Here is a 25,969-nt window from a genome sequence, read left to right on the forward strand (position 1 = left end):
TAAATAAATTTGCTCCGGGGCAGAGCTGTTTTAAGCTGACAGTGCGGGGGCCAGATTTTGGTGAGTAATTTTTCTTTATATTGGTTTATTTATTGCAATTTATGCAGAATTTAATGCAGTGGCTTCTTTTGAAAAGGTGATTAACAACAACCCACATTTTTACTTCTATGATACAGAAGTTTTGATTTAAACTATAATCTTACAATAATATACTTTATTGCCGCGGGGCCTCTTGTTTGCTTAGTCATTGACTGGTTTTGTCCCTACAATGCCTAACCATTCATTATTGTTGACTAATAACTGTCCAGCTTACATTACTTCCACTGATCCCAAAGCCCTTTTCTTTGATAGGTCCTAATAGTTTTGTGATTGGGCCACAATCAGTTCAGCACTGAACATACTAAATATCGTGTACAGTTCTTTCATAGGATTCATATAAAAACAATGCAGTTGGTGGTCATTGCAGGACAAAATGTGAAGAACGTAAAAGGATGTAAGTAATTCTATAAGAAAATCAGGCTGATACAATTGTAAAGCTATAACGGAATGTACCTGGTGAGTGCATTTTTTTTGTAAATTATCCTAAAAACACAACAGCCTCTAGTATTATGTTGTTTTCCAATTAGGTGACTTGAAAGTATTCTGACTGTATCTCAGTAATATTTTGTGAGCAAATAAACAAAACTCGTTCTTGAATAGCATTGATAGAGTTGGGCGATCTCTTGCTGAAATATGACATGCATGATGGGAGGGTGTTTATTTTTGGTTTGGCTGGGATATTGGCAGCTGTAAAAGATTTATTCCCTATATCAATGTGGAAGCACACACAAGAAATCAGGCCGTTTTTTTTTTCCCCCTGGAAATGCACAAAGGAAGAACAAACAAAAAACCCAATGATTGAGGAGTTCTGTAAGTAGAGCGTATATGTTTATACAATTTCCAATTATGAAAACAGAAACAGAAAACTTAAAACAAAGGCTTAAGAATATTTTACAATTCTTTACAGAAAAAGTGTATAGATAAAATCCTGAAGCCGGTAACATATTTTAGGCCCTCCTACAATGCAAAGGTTTACACTCAGACAATTTCACATCAGTATGACCACCTTTATAAAAGGTTTAGGTTGGGGTTAGGTATGAACCCGTAATGGTTAGGGTTAAGGTAAAGGTCATGGTTAGGCTGTAGAAATGGGTTAGAAATTAATGAATGAAAGGAAGTCGATTGAAAGTCCCCACAAGGATATAGAAAGGTGCTTGTGTGTTGATGTGGGTCTGTGCCTGTGTGTGATTTTCAACACAATGCCAAAATAAATAGACTGCAGCATTGACTTTAGAACAGAAATTGTTGCAAATCAATCCAAGAATGGTTTAAAGTTTAATTTACAAAACAAATAAATCTACAAAAATAGAGAAAGTACACAGTGAAAAACATTTTTTTTTAAATGCAAGTCTTCTCAATCATCGAGTTCAAAGTATATTACTTTTATAATGGAAAGCTGCATCTGACTGAACTACTGGGTTTCAGAAAGAAACCTATACCCACCTAAAGAAATCTATAAGGAGAGACTGAGGCAGTGATTTTTTTGCCTTATTCTTTTTGTCTTGGATGGATCTGGCTCTCAGTGATAAATTGTTTACTGAATGAATAATCACAGACAGGTTAAAATATATTGGAATCTTTATTGCCCGCATAATGACAATAAAACCTTGGGGGGAAAAAGAAGACTGCCTTCTAGACCAGCCAGTCCAGGGTAAAAAGACCGATGAGATGGCCGCACTTTTCAAGAGACATGACGTCAGAGGGTTTGGCTCACTCACATCTCTGTGATGATAGTCTTTGCTTGTGTAGCGATTTTACCAAGTACTTTTTCATTCTTACTCGAGCAATTTCTTAGATGACTAAAAGAGGATGAGACGAGCATGAAGTAGTTGGTTCGTCCCCAAGTAGAGGAGGGCATGTCCCTGTGGGAGTGTCTCGTGATGGTCTTGTGAGAAGGGGGTTTGCATCAGTTGGAGAGTACAGCTGAGCAAAAGTGTCTCCTCTATCAATGTTCACCGAAAAACAGCCTGGACATTGGTCTTCAGTGCTCAAAATTAACATCATGGCTTATGGCATTACATACATGACAGCTTTGGATTTTGTTTTTTTAATTTATTTTCTCAATCATCATGGGGCCTCAAATGCAAACAAGATATCTGAGGATTAATATTCTTAGCTGGATTACTAATCCATTAAAAGTAGAAAAAATTCAAAGCAGAACAAAGAGAAAGAAAACAGTTGGTGACCGTCAAAAAAAACAACAACTCGTATATTACAGCCAAAGTTGGTGTGTACTGAGGGGGGGCTTTATTCTGCAACATGAAAACAGCATGAGAATGCAACAAGTTTCCCAGCAGGCGACTGAATTTCAGACATTTACAGACAACGTTATACTTTTAGGAATTCTCTCTCTCCCACTTTAGTAGTGTTTGAAACAGTGAACAAATAACACTTGCACTCATTTGATAAAAGGTGGGCCAAGAAGACATTGGTGCAACAAATGCACATTAAACAATAAACATGTGCAGTTTTAACCTTAATCACTTTTGTAATGTAATAAGACAGAGCTGATCTACCTCAGATCAAACTCCATTAACATGGAGGTGGTTTAATATGCTGCTTAGAGAAAGATTTATAATACCGGGACCCGGATTAGTACTTACATTTTCTTCCTGGGACCTTATCTGTCATTTCTACTCATGCATTAGCTTGTTTGAAAATCTATAGTAATGGCCATGGTTTTATTTCTACACTTACCTTTTGTTTATCTATAAATGTTAGTATAATTAACATAAATGCTAATTATGCTTGAGATGTTGATCTATCCCAAGCATAAAAGCTTCTTATCTTTAGACATCTTTACGGAAAGGTAAAGAAGAAAACCAAAATTTGGCTATAGACCACAGGCTAGGGCATCACTGTCAGCACAGATGAGAAAAAGCTGGTAGAAGTGAGCTGACATGAAACAACAGGACTAAGTTGCAAAGAGGCGGAAGGGCTGAATTACACGATTGATGAGGTTAATCTGGATGAGTGACGGCCCTCTCGGATATTTGGGTGTAGGATGGTGCCAATCTGTCAGCTTAATTAGCCACTATGTTCATCTGGAAGAATTAAGTCCACATCTTTTAGCAGAACCCGGGAATGTTGTACTTATAATATAATAAGATTTTGGCTCCCATGCATATGCTATTTGCAGCCTGCTGGCAACCCCATGTAATAATAAGAGCCATAAATGAACAAACAACAAAAAGGCTTTTGGGCAGAACAAACTGTTTTGAATCTGCCCCAAACAACACATTACACTACATTATTTAGACCTTTTATCATACCAGTCAGAATTATATAAACATCTGCATTTTTGCCAGCTATGTAAATGCATCCGCTTTGGCACCCAGTGTGCTGGCCTTGTGTACAAGCAAGTTTACTTATTCAGCACAAACTTTTTCATGTTTCTTTGCAGGTAATAAGGTATACATATATTTAGTTTTAAATACATACTAATTTGGCATTAGAAAAATAACATTTAGTTTAGCAAAATCCAAATAATGGCCAGGAAATATGAAAAGCACCATGAGACAAGTTTGTTTTGTACAGATATATTAGCAAAACAAAGTTGATTTCAGTTTAAGCCCCTAAATTATCTCTGTAAAATGCCTTGAGATGGCATGTGTTGTGTACTGGCACTATATAGATACACTGAATTGAATTAAGAAAGTGAAGCTGGAAGAGTTCAGTTTACTTTACTTTACTTCTCTGCTAATCTAGAGATAGAAAGGATCATTTCTTATTTTGTTGGAAATAAGAAAACTGCATGTGCATTCAACCCTACTTGACATCACAAAGGCTTTGCAGCCAGTTTGAAAATTGACGAAATAGAGTTTTGGATTATAAAATATTTTAATGAAAGGTAGAGACTGTCCAGCAAACCTCACAACTTTTCACTACAAAGAAAGAAGCATGATACAACCATTGCAAAGCTGGCTCAAAATAGGCAACAGTTTAAAATAAACACTAAGACCATCACCTTCTGAAAGGGAAATGTGTTGCAACCAGTGCAAAGCTCTGCCAACACCTGCAGTATGTGGATGGGAATGTATTTGCAAGCAAAAGAAGAACAGGAATGAGAAAAGGGCCATTATTTCCTATCCAAGGGACTTGAGTTTCTCCCAGTTGTGCAAAGGAACACTGCCATGAAAAAAGCAAGGAGGAAAAACATTGTCTGCCAACAACTTCTTCCATTAGATGAGCAGCAGATTGGTGATCTGGGGATTTTCACAAGGTCAAAGTGGCCCGAAGAGTAAAACCTTGCAACATTTTGACCTAAAACCTGGAAATGTCATATCTTCCTTAAGCCAAAAAACTGCATTAAGCCGCATTCACTTACAGCTCAAATGTAAATTACTGAGCAAGAATGATCAACTCTGGAAAAATAATTCTGCATAATCCACTTACCAATTATATTCTGTACTACATCCGAGTATAAAAAATTGGAAACATAAAAAATAGGCTAATTAAATTTTTTTTTTTTTTTTTTTTTTTTTTTCCAACCATACATCCTGCCCATGGCTGCATATTCTATTTTTATGTATCTGGTTAAGGCTTTATTTTGTGTCCTTGGCAAATAGACCCTTTCACACTAGTTAATGGACTATACATTCAAACTACATCCCATCTCGCTTTTGTTTAAGTAAGCTGAAGTTTTAATAAGGTAGAATAGCAAACACATTTACACAAGCTTTTTGTGTGGATAAACCATGTTGTTTACTCAATCTTGTGTCTATTTTATTATCAGTATACCTACAGATTATAGTATTGAAGGCCATAGTAGCAGGAATAGAGTTGAGAAATACAACTCTCACTTTCACAATAGAGCATATTATTATGTATTCAAAATGTAAATTTGTGGGTTGGAAGTTAAATCAATTATAGTAACGAAAATCTCTGCTTTATTCACACCTATTCACAAGAAAAATGCAGCCCACATCATTTGTGTTTCCTTTCTTATGTGCATTTCTGACATTGTCAGCTGGCTTATGAGGGCTGCAAAGTTTGCAGGCAGGCTGATAACATTAAGCTTTAACATTACCAGGCCAGTAAAGCAGTGCAATGACATGCAAACATTTCTCCACGTGTTATATGGCTGCTTTACTTTGAAGCTGCTAAACTGTTCTATTTACTTAATGCTTGAAAAACTAGGTAAATGTGGGAATATGGTCCATCTCCCCTTAGCTGCTTGTTAGGGCAGAACAAAATTGATACCATAAAGTTAATAAGAATAAAATTAAATGAGGCATTTGTATGTTACATCCCAAGGACAGGGGGCCACAGTTGTCGGCTCTTAACGGGTGAGAAAATTCATGGATTTATGCAGAGAACAAAAACAAATATTGTCACTTAATCTTTTGGGTTGGCTTGAAAAATATAAATAATCTGTTCTCCAAACTTTTAAGTGTTAATCATACCCAATGAGTAGAAAAATCATATTTTATAATGAATTTAGAATATCTTACAATGAAAACAACTGTCATTATATTATCAGTAAAGTCTTAACATTAAAACTTAGGACACAGTTGCACTGGGTTTTATATCATTATTCAAACCTTCATGAATGTGTTTAAATTATTACCATGCCAATAGCATGCTGTTTACATTATTTATAGAGACAATAAAAAAAATCTTAAAAATCAGCTGGAACCTTGATTATTATATTTGTTTAAGATTACCATAGTTTTCTGACCGCACTCAGTTCATTCAACTGAAGACCCTCAAATCCACCCCCTCACCTCAGGTGTGCCCCAGGGCTCTGTTCTGGGGCCCCTGCTCTTCATCATCTACCTCCTTCCCCTTGGCAATATCTTCCGTAAATTCAACATCCACTTCCACTGCTATGCCGATGACACCCAGCTCTACTTCACCACGCAGCCATCGTCCTCTCTTCCGCCCGCCTCCCTCACAAATTGCATCTGTGAATTAAAAGCCTGGTTCACCAACAACTTCCTTCAATTAAACAATAGTAAAACTGAATTTCTCCTCATTGGCACCAAATCAACTCTTTCCAAAACCGACAGTTTCCAAGTCACTATTGATAGTTCCTCCATCTCCCCCTCCCCCCAGGTTAAGAGTTTGGGCGTCATCCTCGATAACACACTATCTTTCCAATCCCATATAAATAACATTACCCGGTCTGCCTATTTCCACTTAAGAAACATCAACCGCCTCCGTCCCTCCCTTACCCCACACACTACTGCCATACTTGTGCACAGCCTTGTCACCTCCCAACTAGATTACTGCAACTCCCTCCTCTTTGGACTTCCTCAGAAATCACTCCACAGACTACAACTGGTCAAGAGCTCAGCTGCTCGCATCATAACAAGAACTCCCTCTATCCACCACATCACTCCGGTCCTCCGACAGCTCCACTGGCTCCCCATACAGTTCCGCATTCAATATAAAATTATCATGGTGACATTCAAGGCACTTCACCACCTTGCCCCCCCATATCTGTCAGACCTCCTGTATGTTCCCACCCCCTCCCGTGCTCTTAGATGCTCAACTGATTTGCACCTGTCTGTCCCCTCCGCCCGTCTCACCACCATGGGGAGCAGAGCATTCAGCCGCTCTGCCCCCCGCCTCTGGAACTCTCTACCACCCCAACTTAGAAAGACGGACTCAATTCTCCATTTTAAAATGCAACTCAAAACCCATCTTTTCAAAATTGCTTATTCTCTTTAAATATCAATTTCACTGTCAAAGCCTCTGTATTTTTTTTTATGTTTTTAAATGTTTTTATTTTTTCTGACACTGTTTTTATGCTTTTGTATGGTGACCTTGAGTGTCCAGAAAAGCGCCTTTTTAAATAAAATGTATTATTATTATTATTTAAAAAATTAATATGTTATTTTCCTTGTACATGTTTTTTCACACTGGGAAATGGGGTCTGACCAAAGTGGTAATCAGTAAACTAATTGGTGATTTTGTAGTTGCTGTCTCTAGGATTTGCTTTATGAGACCTTCTTTCAGTTCAGACCATATCAAACTACCTGAAGAAAATTCCATTGCTACAGGCATTTTCTTGGCAATGGACCTACACCTGCGAGGGGAGGGCATTGTCACAGGTAATTGAAGAGACGGATGCATAAGCCAGTCTGAACTCCCCTCCATGGACTCAGATAGAGAATTGGACAAGCTGCTGCTTCAAAGATTGCACTCAATGGGGGGATAAAACAAATCAAGAATGCAGACTGAAATATTTATGCTGATATTGCAAAGTTCTGTGCTTGCTGAGATGATGGGCAAAAGTGTTTTAGCACAGTGAACGGGGATGTTCTCCTGAAGAGAACTCTGCTGCCATCTGTTCTCATGGTATCTCATTGATTTCTCACGGTTATAGGTTTTCACATGAGAGCAATTCTTTACTACTCTGTGAAATGTTCCCACCAGGGAGACGGGAAGTAAGATGGCAGTTTAGTGAACTAAGCTCACTCCTCCGCTCATATCAGCAGGGACTGCTGGTGGTTCTTGATGTCATTTTAATGGAGCTGCTTGTATTCTCCTGAGCACATTCCTCTCAAGCCGTTTCCAGTCAAAACACCAGCGCCTCCATGAAAAGGCTCTCGTAAACAAAAAGAAGTAAAAAGAGCTGTGCAGAAATCCTGCCACAAGCTAAGAATCTAGGGAGTCCCTGTAAGCATCGGTTATTCTGCATTCAGCATGAAAGCAAATTCTTCAACATGGGTGCAGTTTAGAAATCAAAAAGTATATTATGAAAAAAAACGGGAAATATTATTTTTGTTATTTTAAAATAGATTATTCTTTTATTTGGCTGTGATATATATGTAAAAAAAAAAACTTTTTTCTCACCCCTCGTGGGGTGGTATGTTTCATCCTCAAGCTCGGGTCCTCTACCAGAGGCCTGGGAGTTTGAGGGTTCTGCGCAGTATCTTAGCTGTTCCTACTGTAGGACTGCGCTCTTCTGGACAGAGACCTCTGATGTTTTACCTGGAATCTGCTGTAGCCACTCTCCCAGTTTGGGGGTCACAGCCCCCAGTGCTCCAATTACCACTGGCACCATTGCTGCTCTTACTTTCCACATCTTTTCTAGCTCCTCTTTCAGCCCTTGGTATTTCTCAAGCTTCTCGTGTTCTTTCTTCTTGATGTTGCCGTCGCTTGGGATTGCCACATCTATCACTACTGCCTTCTTCTGCTGTTTGTCGATCAATACGATGTCTGGTTGGTTAGCCATCACCTGTTTGTCAGTCTGGATCTTGAAGTCCCATAGGATCTTAGTTCGGTCATTCTCAACTACCTTAGGAGGTGTCTTCCATTTTGACCTTGGGACTTCCAGCTACATGGTTGTGGCGTTCCATGTATACACTTCCTGCCTGCATTTTATATTGTATATATATATATATATAATTTATTATTTTTTTTCAATTCATTATTAGTAAATAATTAGAAATAAAGATTCCTAATAATTAGAAAATTAGAAAATAAAATCCTCTTTATTTTGGGGGGTTGGAGGAAGCATAAAGAAGCCAATCATCTTTCAAGATCCCTTTGATTTAGCTCCTGGCCCAGCTCTTCTCTCCCGCAAACTTTCACCCACCTCCACCCTTTCTCCTCCCTCATTCTAAGACTATTCTCATTCCCACTCAACCTTTGGCTTATTACACCATCTGTGTCTGGGCCCCGGAAGAGGACTACTTTATAATCCTTTTCTAGTTTACTTATCCAAGCATACATTAAATCCATCTGGAAACCTTCCGTTGAAGTAATTTTGGGAAGGGGCGAAAATACTGGTTAGCTGATTGGCCTATGTTGGTGATAGACGGGCCAAATAAACCAATCAGATCAACGAAGCATATGACGTACTAACAGAGCGACGACGAAAACACAATCACAAGTTAGGCTACTCTTGTCTAAACCAGTCCGGAGAAGAGCAAAAACAACTTTTCCTCTGAGAAAAGCCTCCAGAGCAGTGTTTTGCTCTTCTTTCAGTGAAGAAATACTCTGTAATTCCGATAAATCTTGCTCGGTAGCCACGCTAACGCTAGTTTCATCGGCTGAAGCCGCCATGTTCTTTAGACTGAACGGTCGCGCTTCTCGTTGCATCACACCTCAACCCGCCTCAAAGCAAACCCTGATTGGACGTTCGTTTGGTGAACGGCTCCAAATTTTCTTTAACAGAGAGTCTCCAGACTGATCTGCGAGTGAAACCTTGAAAGCTCCCGAGATCAGGATGGTCTCACGAGGCTAGACCTTCTCTTCCGCACCCAAGCAAACTTTCACCCACCTCCACACTTTCTGCTACCCCATTCTCAGACTATTCTCATTACCACTCAGCCTCTGGCTTATTCCACCACATGTGTCTGGGCCCCGGGAGAGGACTACTTTATAATCCTTTTCTAGTTTACTTATCCAAGCATACATTGAATCCATCTGGAAACCTTCCGTTGAAGTAATTTTGGGAAGGGGCGAAAATACTGGTTAGCTGATTGGCCTATGTTGGTGATAGACGGGCCAAATAAACCAATCAGATCAACGAAGCATATGACGTACTAACAGAGCGACGACGAAAACACAATCACAAGTTAGGCTACTCTTGTCTAAACCAGTCGGGAGAAGAGCAAAAACATCTTTTCCTCTGAGAAAAGCCTCCAGAGCAGTGTTTTGCTCTTCTTTCAGTGAAGAAATACTCTGTAATTCCGATAAAACTTGCTCGGTAGCCACGCTAACGCTAGTTTCATCGGCTGAAGCCGCCATGTTCTTTAGACTGAACGGTCGCGCTTCTTGTTGCGTCACACCTCAACCCGCCTCAAAGCAAACCCTGATTGGACGTTCGTTTGGTGAACGGCTCCAAATTTTCTTTAACGGAGAGTCTCCAGACTGATCTGCGAGTGAAACCTTGAAAGCTCGCGAGATCAGGATGGTCTCACGAGGCTAGACCTTCTCTCCCGCACCCAAGCAAACTTTCACCCACCTCCACACTTTCTGCTACCCCATTCTCAGACTATTCTCATTACCACTCAGCCTCTGGCTTATTCCACCACATGTGTCTGGGCCCCGGGAGAGGACTACTCTATAATCCTTTTCTATGTTACTCATCCAAGCGTACATTGATTCACAGCATCAAAACCCCAGTCGGTCTCGGCAGATGGCCACTCATACTAAGCCTGGTTCTGCTGGAGGTTTTTACCAAAGGAGTTTTCCTCTCCACTGGCACTACATGCATGCTCAGTGCAAGGGATTGCAGACTCAAAGAGTCCTCACAATCAGCTGGTTTTATTTAGATAGAAATATTTAGAAAAATATGTTTGTGTTACCTGCATAAAAAAATTCAATATTTTCTCATTTCAGCTTTTCTCTATGTGACTCTCTCAAGGTTTAAATGTGGGTTTACGAAATGTTGGTAGCCTTTAGAAGAAAGGCTCCACATTTTCTGAAAAACTGTTGCACTTTAAGAAATGGAAATGTCATGAAAGCTGTACAAAACCAAATAATATTTTGTATACACCCTGTGAATACAAAATGACAATAAAAGTTGTCTAAGTCCAATAATGTGAGATGCAATGAACACTAAATATGCTATTCCCACATTGATTTCGTATTCATTTAAAAAAAATTAAAATAAAACCATGCTTCCTGTCTTTCTCGCATTCACGTCATAAAATTCCTCTGCTTCTCATATAAATGACTGCCCACAGCATAAATGATTTCTTTTCTTACATATATTCAACATATTATATTATCTTTTATCATAGATGATGCTTTGAAGAAGTATGAATTAGCTTTACCTGCTTCTTTAAAAAAACTAACTTTAAAGGCACATTCAGGGCAGATGATCCCAAATGTGTCTTTATAATCAGATGTTCATACACATTAATATCTCAAGCGTGTTGCTAGCTTATTCAGTTTATTTAGAGATATGAAATATTTTTGGTCATAAAAACAGATTTTATCCACAGAGCTAAAGTGATGATTTACTCATAGCATCAGCATTTCTCAAAGCCGTAAAGCCCATTTTCATCTCCCAAGGACCAGTAGCCAATGTTGCAGCAATGATCAGAAGATGATCAGGTTTTGCTCCGCTTAATAACGAAATTGTGCTAGTTTTTAAGGAACATTTGGATATTTTTACAGTACAGGACATCATAAATAAGGAAAAGTTTTAAATATTTAGTCAGACATTTCACTAAGTGAAAATAATCCTTTATACATTTATAATACATATATTAATTCAAGTCGTAATTTCATTCTTTCAATATAAATTAATTTCAGATGAAAAAAATTACCAAAATGAGTGCCTCATATCTGTACGAGAAAAAATATCATGATGAAAAAAGTAACTCAAATATCAAGTTTCTTATAATTATGCAAAGCTACCGTAATTGTCGAACCATAAGCCGCAACTTTTTCCCCATTTTTCGACCTTGCGGCTTATATAACAATGCGGCTTATCTATGGACTTTTACAGCTAACGGCCACTAGGGTAATACCTAAATCTATGGATTTTACCATCCACCATGTTAACGTCACATTTGCTTCAACACCAGTGATGGGACTAACGGCGTTGAAAGTAACGGCGTTACCTTGTTTTAGTAACGAGTAATCTAACTAATTACTTTGACCGTAACTATAACGCAGTTACCATTGCAGACACCCCATTACTGCGCGTTACTCAGGTCGCACAATGAACCTTTTTTCATGATAGGACTCATGCGCACCTGCGTGAAGCTGACACCCCACCCACGTCAAAAAACTCTGCAAATAGACTGAATGGTTAGTGCAACGTTAGAGCAGATTTGTGCTGAAAAAAATATTGTTTGTGCTACTTTTGTTTAAGAGATATTAAAGATTATTTTTTAGGTCATCCAGAGGTGCACGCCTTGTCATGAGAGAGGGGAGGATGAGAATGGCTGATGTATAGTGAGATTCCGTCTGTCAGTTGGGTAGGTGGGTGTTTCTGCTGGCGGGTGTTAACGTACAGCACACAGAGAGAGATGGAGAGTGAGGATGACTCCAGCAGCAAAACAGCGTTTTCCACATGGAAATACCGGTGTTACGTCGAGCTGCGTTGGATGGATGGATGGATGGATGGATGGATGGATGGATGGATGATGGATGGATGATGGATGGATGGATGGATGGATGGATGGATGGATGGATGGATGGATGGATGGATGGATGGATGGATGGATGGATGGATGGATGGATGCTCTGACTTTTCAACCTACTGTATTTTTTTATTTTAAACATTATTTGATGGCCTTTGTGGCAGGGATGGAGATCCATATTTTATGTCACACACAGAGTATAGATCTAGATAGATAGATGTTACAGTATCTATAACAACCCAAACACACAGGATATAAGAATTAGACATCCCCAGTTATTAATTTCATTTACTCACCAGATCTGAATGCCCTGTTAAAAAACTTCACATCGCGTTCCCCCCTGATGTCATTTACGTTGAGTTACAAGAAATGCAAAACTCTCTGCAGGTTCTTGTCTTTGTCGTCCACTCTATTCAGCTGGCTTTGGAAACACACGGCGAGAAGGTGGGGGCTGGGTGGTGAGGTTTACGGGGGCGAGAAACGCAAAAGTAACGCAACAGTTACTTTTACTAGTAACTAGTTACTTTTATTGTGGAGTAACTCAGTTAGTAACTCAGTTACTTTTTGGGAGAAGTAACTAGTAACTATAACTAATTACTTTTTCAAAGTAACGTGCCCAACATTGTTCAACACACAAGTACGGTAGCCGCGCGTGGGGGAATGCGGAGGTCCTCCGGAAGCAGACTTCTACCAGGAGTGGTGCGAGACAGAACGACAGCGAGAAAGACGGACATTTAACATAAAAAAACCTGCGGCTTATAGTCCGGTGCGGCTTGTATATGTACAAATCATGCAATTTAGCTTCTGCGGCTTATATTCAGGTGCGGCTAATAGTCCGAAAATTGCGGTACTTGATTGGGCCTCCTTTTGCATTAATTACTACATCAATTCGACATGGTATGAAGGCATTCACACCACATCTGGATTTTTAGATCTGCTCTTTTATCTTCTTCTTTCCAGAGTGACAGTCAATGAAACACCTAAAAATTGATGGTCATTAAAGTAGCTTTTAGCAGTGCCAGTGTTGCTGGATAGTGAAATTAGCATCTCCATAAAGATGGTCAGCATCAGCCTCTGTTGACCTTATAGATGGCTGCATTGACTGTGGACTAAAGATGTTGAAGTGGGCCAACACAAGTGGCGGAAATCGTAGCAAAAATTACCATTAACTGCGGAAGATCACAATGGAGCTCATGCAGAGGTTGGTAGTAACTATTTACATTTACTTGAATAACTTTAAAAAAGGGAGTAGTTTTACAGTAGATCAGTTACTCAGTACTTGAGTGGCCTTTTTACCAAATACAATTTTTGGGTACTCAACCCACCTTTGATCTCATGTGGATTTTGAGCCTTTTAGATTGTCTCAATTTTCCTTGAACATGACGTTACTCAGTGTGGGAGCCCACTGCTCTCTAAGGGCTGTGTTAATCACAGAGGACAAATTTCCTTCACTGTGGGGTTTTTCCTTTCCTCTGCCCCTTATTTGGAATGTGCAATCCTGTTTATCAAATGAATTGCAACGATTAAGTTATTTTTCTTCCATTCACAGCTAGTACATTTCTGACATTTTCTCTTGTACAGGCGTGTGAATGTGACATTTGTTTCCCATGACTAGGATTTGTCTGTGCATAATGGGTCTACATGCGCTGACTTTAATAACTCCTTTGGTTGACAATCCTCTGAAGGCTCATCTCGTTTGCCACCACGCTTTTTCCTTCCACTCAAAATGTTTCAATATCTGTATGCCATAATTGCAACAATTGGAAGAAATGAAGCATTGAAATATGATTTATAAATCTACATAGATTAGTTGGTAAATGTATCTGTATTTCTTTTGTACTTTCCTGTACATTTTGTAACGGTCTTTGTGAACCGTGCTACATAAATAAACTTTAACTCTATTTAACAAGATCTAATGGAAATCAATGTACCTGATAATGAGTATGGCTGGCATTAGCCTATACCTGAGGTCTCATTTTAAATATGCATGTTATAGACATCCAGCAGATGAAGCATACAATAGAAAAAGATAGTGGGACTTGAGTTAATTAGAATACTGCTCAATCAACACCAGCTTAACAGAAGATATCTAAAAAAGAAAGGGCTGGATTTGCTGTAGGAGCAAGATAAGAATATTATAATGAAGACAAGATTGTTTTGCGACTCCTTGAGATTTTAAAGAGCACTTTCAAGATTCCCTCATAGAAGTAGCTTGGATCTTATATACTTAATAAAAAAAACTGCAGAAGACAGCAGCACTAAGACACTAGATGTAAATTAGGAATGATTCTTTCAGAAATTTCTATTTCCTTCCTAAGGTAATAAAGCATATTTTTAAGGCAGATATGCTTATTTTTAACAGGCAGGAAGCTGAGAGTGACAGAGAAACAGAGGGCATGGAAAACGGAACAAAACAAGAACCTCACAGCAGTGTATTGAACCGTGGAAGCCATGTTGGATGTGGCCCAGCCTTCAGGCCAGCAGGAAGCCATGTCTGCTCATTCTTTAAGCTTTATTTGAGTTCGCTTTGGGGAAAAAAAGCTACATCTTATATTTTATGCAACTTTTTTTATCTTCCTGTAAGAAAATACACAATACTTTACCTTTGTTTAAGATCTGTGAGACCTGCCTCCCAGGCTGCAACACCATGTTCTAATCAGTATAAAAGTGAATTCTTCAGTCATGTTTGAAACTACTGAACCCACGCAGAACACAGGAAGATGACAACAGCATAATAGAAACCATGCGCCTTATCTCCAAACAATATTTAACATGTTCCTGTGAATCTAAATGTGTCCCGCTATGCCATCAAGGCACAGATCTAATAAATGTTTTCATGAGCATTAATGATCCCGCATTCATTACAGCTGGGAATTTTAATCTACTAACAGGGTGCATAAAGCCTTTTGGGAATTCATTGTGTGGGTGCAAAATACAAAAAAGATCAAAGTAAATTGTAATGCAGTGAAAAGTCTTGAGATCTGCATTTTATTTACTTTCTGCAACCTCATTTGTGCAGCATTTCTGACTTTAGTTTTTTCATCTATTGGGACTTCCTTCGATTTGTAAATGCCGCTTATGTACATTGAGAATTTAATTTTAGGGAGCAATGTAAGCCCATTTCAGCATCATGTATAGCAATCAGAGGTGTCAAGTAACGAAGTACAAATACTTCGTTACTGTACTTAAGTAAACTTTTTAGGTACCTATACTTTACTCCATTACTAATTTTTCTTCTTTCTTCTGACTTCTACTCATTACATTTTCTCACGAGTATCTGTACTTTCTATTCCTTACATTATTAAAACAACCGTTACTCGTTACTTTTGGCTTCGGTTTAATGCAGAGGTCACGGATTAGCGGACCGCGGTCCGGTGTTATGCGGAAAAGTGCATCCCTGCTGAATATGGATCCCCAGTAGCGGGAGCGCGCTTCGCTCTGTACAACCACATACCAACGAGGGAAACGGATTAAACTATGACCAATGGAGCAACTTGTTGTAATATTAATGATATAAAAACGTTTAAATATTTCTCTCCTGGGGAAAACATTTGTGATTATATGGAAGATTCATTTAAAAAAATATATGGGTGTTATGAACAACATTTAATCCAAAGATTTTGACCGAGGTACGGCTGATTTATTTTTTCTAGTCTCTTGTTTTTCACACACAACAATAAACAGTGATGCTGACGTGAGTTTGGAAACTGCAAAGCTTTGTCTGAAGCGGAAAATCAAACGCGCATCAACACAGCACAGCGTTTACAGACCAGTGTGATGCATTTGCGAGCGTCAGACAGCTATGGTGCATTCAAGAGCATCGGACATTTCATATTTTTAAGGAAAGATACATAAACGGAACAGAACTTAACTAATACAATAATGTATCTATTCAGAAACAGTGTGGGCTTTTTTTAAATAATACTGATTGCTCTATAATTGTAATTCAAATTTTTGTTTGATTGTGCACATCTGCTAGTTTTTTATTCTAAAAAAATTTGTAATATTAGCAGCAAATTATCAAAGTTTTTCAAAAGCCAGTTTAGAAGCTCCAAATGAGGCTTCGGATCAGACAGCGACAATTACGCTGTTATTGTCTTACAGGTAGAATTTGCATTTGCTGACCCTTGACCTTTAACTACTGATGGATGTATAGGAGTACAGATTTATAAGTGTCAACTCCTCTGAGATAACACAGGATGCAATTATTGGCAATTTTTTTTTTTTTTTTTTTTTTTTCAATTTAAAAATTTAATGTATTTTCTTTATTCAGACCCACTTATTTTGAATTGGTTACCCCTGGTTTAATGTTTGTAAATATCTATTTCCCGTCATGTGCTCCATCCAATGCAGATCATTGGCTCCATCCACATCTAGTGAAAACTAGTGTAATTGGATGAGTCATATAACGCAAACATTCATTGGTTAGCTAAAGGAAATCATCAGAAGCAAGCAGGTGTTCTTCAAACTGCTAACGTGAATTGTCTATGCCATGCTACAATGATGGATTCAGAAAAAGATGTTGAAATTTCTGAAAGGTCGGACACAGGCGAGAGCGTATCGGGAGATGGAGACCAACAAGACCTCCCTCATCCTTGGCTCTATCTCAGAGAATTTTTTAGAAATAGTCGAAAAATTTATCTTTAATATTCATATAGTGGCATCTGGCTGATTTTTTTTTTAAAGGTTACTTTATACTTTTATACTTTAAGTAGTTTCTGGAGCACATACTTTTTCACTTTTACTTTAGTAAAGAGGTCAAGTTGATACTTCAACTTTTAACAGAGTGTTTTTAAACTGCAGTATCTATAGTTCTACTTAAGTAACAAATCTGGGTACTTTTGACACCACTGATAGCAATGTATAAAAATTATTGCAAAGTTGGAGTCGAACCAGCATAAAGGAGCCTCTGGGGCTCACACAGTTATTTCAGATTTGCTGATTTCCATTCTGTAAAACTTGACTCTACTTTTAGGACATGTAAAACATGAATCAATTATACAAATTAATATAAAGCATATATTCAACTAGTAAATGAAAGAGAATTTAGTAGGGTTGAAGTCAAGACCACAAGAAGCTAGACCATGGAGTAACAAGACAAGACCAAGACCTTTAGAGGCAGAGACCAAGAACAAAGAACTCAAGTCTCGGTCGAGACTCTAAAGGCCTTGCCCTTCTCTCGGTAATCCTTGGTCTTGGTTGGTGTTGTCTTGACCAGTGGTTCCCAAACATGGTTCTCAGGGACCCCTGCCCTTCATGTTTTAGATATGTCTCTTTTCTAGCATACCTCATACAAATTAGGGTTCTTATTCTGCATTGAAGTACTGCAGAAGCCTGTTAGTACTCTATTCTTTTTGGTGTGATGCAACAAGGAAACACCTAAAATATGCAGGACAGGAGTCCCTTAGGAGCAGGGTTCGAAACCACTGGTCTTGACTACAACATTATCATTTAGTCACACCAAAATATACCAAACTAGTGATCTATACTTGAGTGTCAGTGGACAGGAGATGAGCTTGTGGTGATGGGGAAGATAGGTTCACCAGCCGGAAGTCAAAACAGCTACAACCATGTTTAGGACTGTGACCTTGGTCCATGGGTCATGAAGCTTAAGTATAAATTCAATCTGGAAGACTCTAATCAGCCTCATATGGATCACCTGCTGCAGTCCTACTGCCAAACCTCAGCCAATCATCCTCGGTGTCGCACCCTTCCCGGGGCCAATCAGCTTACAAGGTCTCCTTCTTCAAGCGTCGTTCCTGACATTGCCTCCTGCTCACCAGCTTTCTCTCAACCCACCTTCACCCCTTCTCCTGCAAGAGAAGTAAATCTTGAGAGAGCCTCCATCCCAATTATCCTGGGCTTATTCCAACATCAGTGTCCAGACACCGGGGGAAGACTAATCCTCTCTCTCCTAAATCCATCAATCTGATCATCCATCAGTTCTGAACACAAACTCTTCAGCTTGTGTCCGAGCGCCAAATGACATATATATCATTAATGTCAATAATCTCTTCTAATTACAGCTTCTCTTTCTCTGTGAGTCTCTCTAGGTTCAAATGCGCTATATCCCATAGACAAAACTGCACTTCATGATTTTAGAAATGTGAAGTATAGACCTCGGCCTTAACCTTTTTTTGGACATACTTCGCAAAAGAAAAAACAAGTATAGAAGAAAATAAATCAATAAGAATTTAAAAATAGATTAATGAGAACTCCAAAGGGACATTATGTCAATGAATGCATGGCTGCATCTGAATAGCTCACCCAAATCAAAAGGAAACTCATTTAAGAAGTGTGTTGGCTGACCGTCAAGTAACTTACAGTAAGTCAAGGTCCACTTCAATCAAACCAGGCTTTTGTGTTCAGACAGCAACCTGCTAGTTTACAATTATGTTTTCCTTTTTGTTTTTACCTATAAAAGCAATAGAAGGATTCCCTAATCATTCCAGACAGTTTTAACTAAACTTGACAAGTGCAAATAAAGGGTTTGCTTCTTTTTAAATACCAGCGTTGCTTCCAGTGAGTTATGCTGTGATTGAGAGTCTTGACTGGGCTAACAGGATCGACTCTACAGATAATACTGCTCTCCATTATCTGTCCCTACTTTGTTTTCAAACAAGTCTGACTGCTCTGCGTGTTCTTTTTGTGTTTTTTTTTCTTTCTATTTAAAAAAAATATTGTTAAATGATTGTTTTTTTGCATTTTCAGAGTATAGATGTCTCAAATTAAGGATCATATATAGACTCTGGATGCAGCACCTGTAAAAACAGGGCTGCTTTCAGAAAGTGCACAAAGTTATAAGGGAGTTTTAGGCCATATCAACCATTTTTTGAGTTACCAGCTAAATGTAAAACACCTAAGTCTTATATGAAAAAAGAGGACCTAGTGAGAGTGGATGCATTGAAAGGCATTCTATCATTTAAATAGCAGTAGTGAGTTGACATACTTTGTAATCTGAATGTTTCTGCAAATCACTTTGTGTTAATTATATGCGAGTTGTACATATGCAAAATAGGACTCTCTGCAGCTGTTCATCATTAGGATGGATTATACACAGCACTTCTGCACTGCTATCAGGTAACTGCCCTTAAATAAAGCATTTCTTTTGTGCTGCACATGGATAATGTCATTGTGTATTTAAGTGTATTTTGTACATTACTTTATTAATATTGAACTTTAAATAAATAAACTGAATTAATAAAAATATAATAATAAAAAATCCCTTTATTGTCCCACAATGGGTAAATTCATTCTCTACATTTTGACCCATCCTCTTGGAGGGCAGTGGGCTGCCGTTGTGTGGTTGTAGGACGGGGTATTTGTAACCTTCTCAGAGCAGAAGAGACTGCTCTAACCGACAAGTCCAGAGGCCAAGTATTAGTGGTAGGTGGTCCGGATCCGGACCCACCTGCTCACTAATCCGGATCCAACCTGATTTCAAACATTTATAAATTACTGCATGTTGCCCAATGGCAGTGTCTAATTTCACTAGCGCCGCTTCTCCTGTGTGTACGGTGAAGGCCTCTGAGACCAGGCTGCACGTGATGCCAATTAGCCAATGAGCTTTATCGGTCAGGGCTGCTCCTGCTAGCTACTTTTATGCTGCGTTCACACCGGACGCAGCAGGCACAGCAGAAGCAGCGAGTTTACATGCAAGGTCAATGGTTAACGCGCGTCAAGGCGCAGCAAAAGGTCCCGCAGCGCCTTTTGAGCAGCAGGCGTAGTGCGTCGGGCGCGTTTAAGCATCTGACACGTGCGACGCGCCGCAAATGCGCTGCTGCTCGAGATGGAAAAATTTTACTTTTTCTGCTTGACGCGCCGCATCAACCAATCAGAGATGCTGATCTGGGAGATGCCAGGGAGACAGACACATCGCTGATGATACAGAGCGCAGTGATCACTCATCTGAAACAGTTTATTAATGCCTAAATTATCTTAAAATGCTGAAACCTGCCGACAGAATATGTTCGCTTTTATTATCCTGGTGGTAAATTATAGGGTAGCTCCGCCCAACCTCTTTTCGTCAGACCCTCTTTTCGACCAGAGCAGCAAAGCTGCAAAGCGCTTCAGCGCGTCAGAACTAAACTGGTACAAGCAGCAAAAAGGAAGTAGCAGATGCGATTTTGCTGCTCCTGCTGCGTCCGGTGTGAACGCAGCATTATACACAGGTGGTAAACCTGCGGCAAGCCGAGCGGTAGGAAAGAAGGAGAAGATTAAAAAAGTGAAAGAAGGTGTGGACTGCAGGCAGAACTGTGGTGAATTGGTGAAAGAAAGTGAAATGGTGTGCTCAAAGATGACCCTGTAAATTTTGAGTATATTTGGCTCAACCTGCTGCTGTAAAGCAGTATTCTCCACCAGGACCATATTCAAAAATAAATATGGATCCAGGCTCAAAATGAGCACCTTGATATGTGCTTTAGAATGGCTTTGTTTCCATTCAAACCCAGGTTTAAAGCCTTGCAGGGCAGCCTAAAGCCCACTGCTCTCATTAAGCCATAAAAAATATGTGAATCAGGAAATTGTCTATATATCAAACTGAAAGATTGTTCTGTGCTTAAAAACACACTTTAGATTTTAAAATGGAAAAAAATAATTTTTTCTCACAAATTTTTTTTTATTTAAAAAGTCAGTGTATAACATGGATGCATAAAAACACTTATTTTATTTCAGCGTTAAATTCTTTTTAAAGTTACAGATTATGATTAAAAATGTTTCAGCACCTTTACTGGTTGATGATATTCGGGCCCTGCTAATTTTCAATTGGTGACCCCTGCACTAACACTCCCATACTACATGTTCAGTCTTAAATTGAAGCCTTTTAATAATCAAATACCTTTTGCTACTGCTATATATTGGTTTTATAACATAATCACAGCAAAACGTCTGTCCTTTTGACAATGGTAAGTTTTTTAATTTGCTTGAGAAAAAAAAAAAAAAAAACTAAAAAAACAACAAACAAACAAACAGTTACCGGAATAAATATTTGACTAACCTTTTTCCAAGTTGTAAAAGTGTTGAACTGCAGTATCTCAAAATCTTTCATTTTCATTTTAGATTGAAGTAAAGCTGCCGTCCAGTATAACAGATTGCTTAGAAAGACATCAGATTGCTCTCAGCAATTAAAACCCTGCTGATTTTCAGAGATAATAGTACGCCTCTAGTATGAGGTACACTTTACACCACAATGTATTTTCTCCAAGGATTTTCAGAATTTAATTAAATGTGCACCTATTCAGGACTATTCAGTTCCTTGCCATGGGGATGGGCCTGAAGAGACAGATGCTAAAAGACTAAACACGGAGCACAAACAGTGGAAGAAAAAGAAATAGAAAGTCTGTTAATGACAGAAATAGCTGTCTACAAAACCATCCCTGGTTTTATATTGTGCTTTTGCGTAGATTTTGAGAAGACAAAGTGACTTTTTTCAATAAAAAACTTGGTTTAACTACATTGCATCATTTCTAAAGTAGCCAGTATATTGATGTGGCAAAAGTGGGATGTTGATTGTCTCATTTGTGAGAAATAAGATATTTAAAGACTATTATTGACTTGTTTTTATATTATTTAAATATGTACTTTTTAACCCTTTAAAGCCCGATCCAAGAATAAAAGAAAACAGAAAATTACTTTTTTTGGTTTGAAGTCCTTATTTGTCCTTATATGTAAAAAGAAAAAACAGAAATACATTTTTGATATTAATAATTTATTACTATGCGACAAGTCAAGATTTTTTTGTGTAGTCTTCTTCCCTCTGTTATCAGGTATATCTGATTGTGTACAATAGGATTTTGAGCAAAGTTTTTACCATTAAATTATGCAAAAGGTGTCAGACGCAAACCTTAGGTATCAAATACGAAAAAGAAAAACAAGGAATACCTTACTACCAGCCAAACCTAGATAAAAACATTTTTCATACCTGTAACAGTAAAGCGGTTGAATTATCAGCTGCTACTCACAGTCTTATACGTAACGATAAACTTCGTCAAATGGCCAACAAGCATGTTCTGTGTGAGGAATTCTCTCATGCAGGGCAGGGCTGGCTGGTACTGGATCTTTGCTGGAGGACAATAAAAACAGGACATAACTCATTAATCAGCTGGATGCCCTAAAGCTTTAATCTTTTTGGTAAAGCACGCATTTCTAATGCAATTTCTCATCATTTTGATTGTGCTTCTTTGCTTGTCTTATTTCTGTCCAGTTATGTCAGTCATCTTAAAATACACATTTACTATCAAATTATTTAGCATACTACATGACATTATTTTAAAATCTATTAATGTTCCTGCTGGATCAGGCTAACTCTTTTTTTCATACCATGACACAGCAGATTCTTTTTTTTTTTCAAGTCTAAATCATTCTTTATGAGAGCAGCCCATCACACTGGATTTGACCCATCACATACAAGAGCTTCTTTCCTCCCAACTAACTGTAAAATGTGATGACTTCACAACCTTTTAATCAATATTTAAAAAAAATAAAGATAAAAATTAATCCACTGGACTTTCTTTCCAAGTTTGAGGACATTTCACTTCCCATCCAGGAAGCTTAGTCAATGACTTATGACCTGGATGGCTGAGAATCTTCACCAGCAATTTTAATGAGTATATTTCCTCAAGAAATGCCATGCTGAAAAGACTAGTCATGCCTGAATCAGCCAAGACAATTTTGTGTGAATGATTTTATTGTTGCAATTTAGAATTGATAAATTTTTAAAATATTTTCTATAATTTTTTATTTTTGTTGTAAAGTGTTTCAGACAAAAATCAGAAAGTCTTGCAGTTACATTTAATTTGTTTTTTTCTCTTGTGATTGGTTGATGAACACTGACACACTGGAAGCTACTAAGGTTATATAAAAAAAAAACTGATATTAAACTTGCTTAACCAATTCCTACAGGCTTTTCTAATAAACTATATTTCAATTGATAAAAAAATATTTTTGTCTCTATCCCAACTAAGCATTCTTGCTTCCTTATTTGCTAATATTGTCTTTAAAGGTGAAAGGAAATTGTTAATATTCTACTGCAGTCTGCTTCTTATCCTCTCCTTGCTGAAGCAACAGATCATTGTTTTCACCTGTGTCTCCTCTGCCAGCACACCAATCATGCCTCATTCACCTCACCTGTTTACCTGGCTTTACATTCTGTTCTCAGGCTGACAAAGCACATGATTATCAAAAGTCTTGAGGAAGTGAATATCCAGCACTCCTTCCTTGCCTGCCTTCCTGCCCACTGTCGATCTGGATTCTGCCTCCTGAATTTACCTGTTATGTCTCGCCCATGTCAGAAGTTCACCTGGTGATTTAATTTCTGGACATTAAACTTGTTTCTGGCTCCTGACCGCCACCTGCTGCTGTTTCCCTTAAATCTTCTCTACCTGTGTTAAGCCTCATTTTTGTACCCCAACTACCAACCCTTGCCCTTGGGTCTTGTCACCCAAGGGCAACAGGGGGCGACAGTGGCGTTGGATGTGGGAGTTTGCCCTGAAATCGAAGGGTTGACGGTTCAAGCCCTGACACCGACTTTCATTGAAGTTGAAGACACTTCACCTGCATTGTCTACGGATGGTGGTCAGAGGGCCTGGTGGCGCCAGTGTACGGCAGCTTCTGTCAGTGAGCCCCAGGGCAGCTGTGGCTACAATGTAGCTTGCCACCGTGAGTGTGTGCGTGAATGGGTGAATGAATGTAGTGTAAAGCCCTTTGGTCAAGTCTCCTGGCTTGAATAAAGGCGCTATATAAGTACATGCCATTTACCATTTACCTGTATCGGTTTGCATAGCTTCAACCCAGTTTCTGTTCCCTTATCACCGATTCATCACCGACCTTTATTTCAAACCCCAAATTCCCATTCACAGCCCTTTAGACCCACATTGACGTCACGCTGCTGTCAAAGGCCTACTGTCATTGCCACTCTCCTATGATGGTGAGAGGCTTCACCCTTGAGCTTTACCTTGCCCACAGGTTTCTGACCAGACACTAAACCATCTCTCTTCCTTCAGAGGTTCCTGATCTTGCTGCCGGGGGCTTCCTGTTGATTTACGATCACAGATTTCAATCAATTTTTAAAAGTTCTTTTATGTCCGGTTCAAATTATGGGTTCACTTTGCTATTTGTTACAGAAATAATTAATTCCTGTAATTAATTTAGATAGATATTGATAATTATTAGTTTATCTCCATTACTAGTTATTAGAGCTAAACCAAAAGCCCTTTTCCTCTGCAGAGTCTACTCTAAACACTTTTTGTTTCAATAAAAAATGAATTTCAAAAGGCAGTTTGTCACCACCAACACATAATGCAATAAGTGCACTTTTTTATTATTAAATTACACAAGTTTTTATTAGATTCCATTAGATTTTTCCACAAGCTGTTTGACTTTATTCAAGAAATGTTCCCACTTCCTTTACTCTTTTCCCTTGAAGACAAAGATTCATCATTTCCTCTACAGTGTTTTACATGTGCACTGGCTGGCTTCCAAAAAAAAGTTTGCAGTTTTGTATTTTATGTTTGCATGTCTTATGCAGACCAATTTCATTATTTGTCTTTCAACTTCTTTAATGCTTTTATTTTGATCAGCTAAAGCCTAAAATACCTTAATGACAGTATTTACATATTAAGTCATTATTAAGGGAGAGATACCAATATCAAAGTTTATTAAAGGTCTATGCAGTAACTTTGTCGGTTAACCCATTTAGGCCTAAAACGCCTGGAAAAAACACCTTAAAAACCTATGGCCGATTTTAAAAAATACCCCTAAAACCTGAAGTTTTCCCTGTAAATTCAGCAACTGTGTCAACGCCTAGTAAATTATTGATATCTCAGCTTCTGTAGCAGATAGAACTCAAAATATATTTTATCTTTGAAATTCTTCACAAAAAAAAGTGAAAAGCAGTAATAAAAAAATAAAAAAATTCAACCTTTTATTTTTTCCATATGTGATCAAGTCTTCATTGAGAATGTGCAATATAAAACGTTTTTAAAATAAAGAACAAACATTACATAAATAACTATCTGATGATTACTTATTAACAGTATTATTATGCATAATAATGTATATGTCTGTTATAAATTGCATACAACTTACCTCCAGATGGCCACAAATCTGTCCCGGGACATATTTTGGGGGAACTGCGTCCTGAAGAGAGGTTTACTCTGTCGCCAATAATCTCTTCGTACTGGCAACACAAGAAGTCCCATGCCCATACACAGCCCAATAAATGTCTTCATCTCCGTCACAGTCACGGGTGACCACTTTGCCATCTTTGCTCTTGTTGGAGTTTGGTTTGTTTGGTCACTGTACCTATTCATCTCGGTAACAAGATGCATCCAAAGTTCTTCATTAAAAATATGCTCAAATGCCTGCAGCGGTGTGGCGTCTGCAGGCAAATCAACTTTCACTCCAGGTGTGCGGTTGAAAACACTCCGTGCATTGCGGTGGTAGTTCGATTGGTTCAGCGCGTTCAAAGTCATCATTTTCATCTATACCGTCAGCAAAGCCGACACACTCCTCAAAATCACTGCCTTCCGACAACTCTTCTCTGTCAAACTCCTCCATGTTTGCTTGAAAAAACTTATTTCTTCTTGCTAGACTTATATGCTCTCCCGGCGTCAATGGTAGAATTACGCAACAGCGCCCCCGGCTTGAATGGTAGAAATGCGGTAATGCTTTCCCGGCCTAAATGGGTTAACTCCCAAACTTAAAGCTCCTTTACTTTTTTACCCTGGAGCAATTATCCAAAGGTAAATATCTCTAAAAGCTCTCACTTGTAGAAATTTGCAAGTCAGTAACTTTGTAGATTCTGAGGCAAACAGTTC

The 25,969-nt window shown here is 38.5% G+C and overlaps 1 protein-coding gene across 1 annotated transcript in view; it reads right to left on the minus strand.

Annotated features, from left to right (window-relative positions):
- Window positions 1-25,969, minus strand: part of si:ch211-127i16.2 (probable flavin-containing monoamine oxidase A) — a 103,542-nt gene that overhangs the window by 28,070 nt on the left and 49,503 nt on the right. The window contains exon 8 of the mRNA XM_038268250.1: window positions 22,115-22,215. Within this exon, the coding sequence (XP_038124178.1) occupies window positions 22,115-22,215 (101 nt within the window). The remainder of the gene's footprint in view (window positions 1-22,114; window positions 22,216-25,969) is intronic.

This window comes from Cyprinodon tularosa, unplaced genomic scaffold (assembly GCF_016077235.1).
Source record: "Cyprinodon tularosa strain WSP-4 unplaced genomic scaffold, ASM1607723v1 ctg7, whole genome shotgun sequence".
Classification (NCBI taxonomy): Eukaryota; Metazoa; Chordata; class Actinopteri; order Cyprinodontiformes; family Cyprinodontidae; genus Cyprinodon; species Cyprinodon tularosa.